The 5,532-nt window shown below is 49.3% G+C and overlaps 1 protein-coding gene across 5 annotated transcripts in view; it reads right to left on the bottom strand.

Moving 5' to 3' along the window:
• Positions 1 to 3,519, bottom strand: part of ETV7 (ETS variant transcription factor 7) — a 46,949-nt gene extending 43,430 nt beyond the window's left edge. The window contains exons 1-2 of one of the 5 annotated variants that reach the window (XM_037736247.1): positions 3,201 to 3,519; positions 1,218 to 1,353 (exon numbers count right to left, since the gene is read on the bottom strand). In XM_037736247.1, coding sequence (XP_037592175.1) covers positions 1,218 to 1,353; positions 3,201 to 3,206 — 142 coding nt within the window. In that variant the 5' untranslated portion in view covers positions 3,207 to 3,519. Of the gene's footprint in view, positions 1 to 1,217; positions 1,354 to 1,654; positions 1,743 to 3,200 lie in introns of those variants that run through there. The other 4 variants (XM_017522605.2, XM_017522604.2, XM_037736249.1 and 1 more) reach the window with 4 other exon arrangements.
• Between the last annotated feature and the right edge of the window lie 2,013 nt (positions 3,520 to 5,532).

The following is a 5,532-nucleotide window of genomic DNA, read 5'->3' as shown; positions in this document are numbered from 1 at the left end:
CTGTCATTTCCCTATATTTTGACAACAAGCACATGCTACTTTTGTAACACTAAAATTAAACACTAAGGCTAGGTGCAGTGGCTCATGCCTGTAATCCCAGCACTTGGGGAGGCCAAGACAGGCAGATCACCTGAGGTTAGGAGTTCGAGACTAGCCTGGCCAACATGGCAAAACCCCATCTCTACTAAAAATACAAAAATTAGCTGGGCATGGTGGCAGGCACCTGTAATCCCAGCTACTCAAAAAGCTGAGGCTGGAAAATCGCTTGAACCCAGGAGATGGAGGGTGCAATGAGCCGAGATCATGCCATGGCACTCCAGCCTGGGCAACAAGCACGAAACTCCATTTCAAAAAAAAAAAAAAAGTAAACACTTATCGAAGAGAGGGTTCCACATACATACAACCACCCACTGTTCAGCCTCTCTAGCTTCTTCACTGGCAATGTCCCCAACTCTTTGTCTTTAGGCTGGAAGGCACCCAATAACTCATTTGATCCCAATCCTCATATTACCAATGAGGAGACTGCCTGGCCCCCACATTTGTCCGTATCTGTTGTATACCTTCTCCAACTTTCTCACCAAGGAAAAGCTAAAGAAAACTCAGCAAAGAAACAGCAAACAGAGGGAAGGTAATTTCATTTTGGCATCTGGCCAAAATTAAATTTTTAATTGACAAATTATAAATCATAATTGTATATATTTATGGGGTACAAAGTTATGTTACGAAATATATATAAAATTTTGGCAGGCACAATGGCCCATGCCTGTAATCCCAGCACTTTGGGAAGCTGAGCTGGGAGGATTTCTTGAGCTCAACCAGTTTGAGACCAACCTGGGCAACATAGTGAGACCCTGTCTCTTATTTTAAAAAATAAAAATTAATTTTAAGGGCCAGGTGTAGTGGTTAACACCTATAATCCCAGCATTTTGAGAGGCCAAGGTGACAGGATAGCCTGAGCCCAAGACCAACCTGGGCAATATAGTGAGATTCCCATCTCTACTAAAAATTTAAAAATTAGCCATCGTGTGCTTGTAGTCCCAGCCATTGGGTAGGCTGACATGGGAGGATTACTTGAGCCCAGGAACTCAAAATTAAAGCTGCAATGAGCTGTGATTACACCACTGCGCTCTAGCCTAAGCAATAGAGCAAGACCCTGTATCTAAAACATAATAAAAATTTAATTTTAAAAGTCACCTTTTCTCCTCCCCTCTACTTACGGAGTCTTCCTGGCAGCTTGCAGATACCCGCTTCACCCGGCAGCTCCATTTGAGCTTTACATCTGGCTTGGACGTGGGTGCCTAGGGGAGGCATGACTGCCACAGGGCTTATAGGAGAACCGGCCGATTCTCCCTCCTAGAGAGAGAAAAACCAGGGCAGTTGAAGAAGAGCATCTTGGTGAAGGCTCAGCCATCTTTAAATGTCTGAAGAATTTTTTGGAAGGGAAAGAGTGTTTATCTCTGCCAATACACTGCATCAACCTTAAAGGTAGGAACCATGTATATCTTCAACTCAGTCTCATCAACATCGTGTACCCGGTGGACACAATAAATGACACCCTTCTAATTCAAGCTTTCCATAAATGTGGCTAACTCCTCCAGAGGGATCCCCTGCCAAGGCTTGTCTGATTGAAATCTGAGGGCCTAGGAATACTCACTGGATCCTTGGCGAGGACAGCGCAGGAAACCTGAGGGGTCAGGATCAAAAGACCTTACATCAGAAATAAACAAACAGGCCGGGCGTGGTGGCTCACACCTGCAATCGCAACACTTTGAAAATCTGAGGCGGATGGATTGCTTGAGGTCAGGAGTCTCAGACCAGCGTGACCAACATCGTGAAACACCGTCTCTACGAAAAATACAAAAATTAGCTGGGCATGCTGATGGAGCCTGTGATCCCAGCTACTCCGGAGGCTGAGGCAGGAGAATCACTTGAACCCAGGAAGCGGAAGTTGGAATGAGCCAAGATCGCACCACTGCACTCCAGCCTGGGCAAGAGGGCAAGACTCCGTCTCAGAACAAACAAACACTATTTTCAAAAGAGAAGAAGAAAGGTTACATTTCTGAATCCTAAGGTCTCATTACTGGAAGCCTGTATCTTTACAATTCGACAATCAGCATGGCCTCCAGAGATGACGGGGCTCTTCCATCTCGATGAGAAAACAAAAAAGGTGGCAGGATTTTGTAGGAACAGGAGGCTCCTTGGGGCTCCTGCTCAGCCACAGGCTGCCACAGCACTCAAAGGAAAAGCGAAACCAGTTCCACCAAGTCATTTTTCACTCTAGGATCGTCAGCAGCTTTACATTCATCTCTTGGGAACCAAGAAGAACTGAGAAAGATTTTGGATCGGAGCCAACAAAGTAAACTCCAGAAGCCTTGGCTGCCGCGAAAGGGGATTCAACAGCTTTCAGGGTCGTTCTCACTTCATTTGTGCCCCACCAACTCCCGCGTTGGTGCTGTATCCCAAGTAATCAAACCTCAGGGGCTGCCACGTGGTGGGGAAGGGAAGCTTGCCTTGCTGGAGAAGGGGCCCAAGGCACAGGAATTGCGTAGGACTCGCAGGAGGCCTCTTGTCGACTGACCCCTCAACCCTCTTCCAAGTAAGAGGAGTGGGGAATTTCGGGGCTGTAACTGACTAGGAAATGCCAGCCATGGAGCTGCTGAGGATCAGACTCCTGGGTTTCAGCATGGAGGCCAGGGAAGGGTCTCATAAATGGATATGGGTCTTGGCGAGAAGGGAGTGGAGAAAGGCCTTGGAGTGGGACGGAGCTCCAGCTCTGGGGGCAGTTCTGAGGCTCCTAGGAAACCGGTGAGTGGGGAGGGGCTGCTAAAGAGGGGATCCCTGCGTGAATGCGTTCACCAGCTGTGAGGACCAGGCTTGGGCAGGAACTTCCAGGGACCTCACATCTGGTTGGTGTAGTGGCGACCAGTGGTAAGGGGACTGCAGAAAGGGCCTGCAGGGACTGTGCGTGTTGCCTTCGGAGCTGTCTATGACACCGAGAGTCAGGGGCAGTGACCCGCATCTGGAGGTGGAAAGGGAGGTGAGTGAGGGATGGCTGTGAGGTTTAGGAATGTGTTGGAAAGAGAGATTCCCACCAGGTAAAAGGTCTGATAAAATAGGTTTGGAAATCGAGGTGGTGGGGAGAGGATGAGGGAGCAGGGGGCTCCGCGGACGCGCTGCGTGTTCAGCCGCCAGGCTCTTACCTGCATTACAGGTAGAGATGAGGAAGCCACCGGTTTTCTGTTGCGAGCGCTCTCCCGGCTGTGGCTGCTGGGGCCCTAAGACTGTGCTCCCGAGTCCTCCTACCCTAAACCCCTAACCTGGCTCCAAGAACTGGAAGGATGTGTGGGAGGAAATCTCTTTCGGGGAGCGCCAAGGCGTGTGCACCCGGGTCTTCCCTAGGCGGGCAGGCGCGCCGAGGCTCTCCAGTAATCGCTTTCCTTCCGGGAAACGAAAACGAAAGAGCGGGATGCGGTTCCACTCGCGCGGCTGCGGGTAGGGGCAGGGCAGGGACCAGCTCTGCGGGAGCGCAGCCCCGGGGCGCTGCTGGCTCGCCAGCCTGGGAGGCGTCGGTAGTGAACACAGCCTCCCGCCGGCGGACAGCACCTCGGGCGGCCTGGCCTTGGCTCCCATGGGGCAGAGGCGGGATTCTGCGGGATCTGAGGAGCTAAGGGGACCCCTAGTCCTGAACTCGGGACCAACTGCGTCTCTCATGGTCCCGAGCTTAGGACCAGGACCCTGTGAGTCTCCACACTTGGGATGGGAAAGGGACGCCCATGGGGTGTTCCTGGACTCCGTGCCTCTCCCTTTAGGGGTGAGTGAACTTCCCAGCCCCGACCCGGTCTCCTCGCGGAGACCCAACAGGTCCGGAACCGTAGTGCCACCATCAGAGCGGCTGTGCTCTCCTAAGCAACGCCAGACTACTTGGAGATCCCGACTGACACCTTTCCCCGGAGCCTCTGGCTGTTCCAGGGTTGGTGCCTTGGCACCATCACCCTTTCCACCTGCCTCAGCTCCCCCTGCCTCAAGAGAGGTTGTGCGCATGAAAACACAGCAGACACCGAAGAAAAGGAAAGAAAAGCCTTAACAACCTTCTGCTGAAAATCTGAGGGTGTAGACACTGTTGCAAAGAAGGCTTAGCACTGGTGCATCATCATAAGCTCTAGGCCAGCAATAAGAAATCAGGAAGAACAAGTAAAGAAACCCAGTAGAAAAAAAAAATGAGCAAAGGATATGAATAAACAGTCCACATAAAAGGAAATGCTAAATGGCTCCTGAATATAAAAAAAAAAAAAAAAAGATGCCCAGGGCCAGGCGCGGTGGTTCATGCCTGTAATCCCAGCACTTTGGGAGGTCAAGACGGAAGGATCGCTTGAGCCCAGGAGTTTGACATTGATCTGGAAAACATAGTGAGATCCTGTCTCTACCAAAAATTTAAAAAATTAGCCTGGCTTGGTAGGGCTACACCTGTAGCCCCAGCTACTCAGGAGGCCAAGAGTGGAAGATCGCTTGAGCCTGAGAGGTGGAGGCTGCAGTGAGCCGTGATTGTGCCACTGCACTCCAGCCTGGGCAGCAGAGAAAGAAAAAGATGCTCAGACGAACTCATTATTTTAAATGTGAAAATTAAAGTCATTCTGAGTTAAAAATTTTTACCCATAAATTTGGCAGAAATTTTAAAGTTTAATGACATAATCTGCTGGAGAGGCTGAGGGGAACAGGCACTCCACTGGGAGTGTAAAGTGGTGCAACCCCATGGCAGGGTCTGGCAAAGTCACAAATGCATTTTCCTTTCACCCAGCAATCTGCCCCCAGGAAATTCATTCAACAAATATCCAAAGTGTACATGGTTACTTATTTCATCATGGTTTATAATAGCTAAGTTTTGGAAATAACTCAGGTGTCCATAAAAGGAGGCTTGATAAAGTTATGTACATTCATTTCCTTTAATTTTAATTTTCCTTTTTTTTTTTAGAGACAGGGTCTCACTCTATCACCTGGGCTGGAGTACAGTGATGCCATCACAGCCCACCTTAACCTCCATCTCCTGGGCTCCAGTGAGCTCCCATCTCGGCTCCCAAAGCACTGGGATTACAGATGTGGGCCACCACACCCAGCCAAATTGTGTACATTCATTTAACAGAACACAGTGCAAAGCTCTATGAAGTTCTCTGAGGATCATAGCAGGCTCTCCAAGAGGCAGTATGGCATAGTGGTCAATAATCCAGACTTAGGAATACCTGCCTGGTTTGGAATCCCAGCCATGTCACTTACTGGCTGTGTGCCCTTGAGCAAGTCTGTTAACCCTGCTACTGCCTCTCTCTATTAACTACTGCCTCAATTTCTTAACAGTAAGAAAGAGCAAATAATAATACCTATCTCATAAGGTTGTTATGAAAAAGTAAGTTAACATCTGTAAGACACAGTGCCTGACCATCCATGCTAAGCAAAAAAAATCAAGGTACAGAACAGTGTGTATTACATGCTACCTCTTGTATGTAAATATATGTGTGTGTGTGTGTGTGTGTGTGTGTGTGT

The sequence above is a fragment of the Cebus imitator genome, unplaced genomic scaffold (genome assembly GCF_001604975.1).
Source record: "Cebus imitator isolate Cc_AM_T3 unplaced genomic scaffold, Cebus_imitator-1.0 Scaffold24, whole genome shotgun sequence".
NCBI lineage: Eukaryota > Metazoa > Chordata > Mammalia > Primates > Cebidae > Cebus > Cebus imitator.
This window is presented reverse-complemented; position numbering and strand designations above follow the sequence as displayed.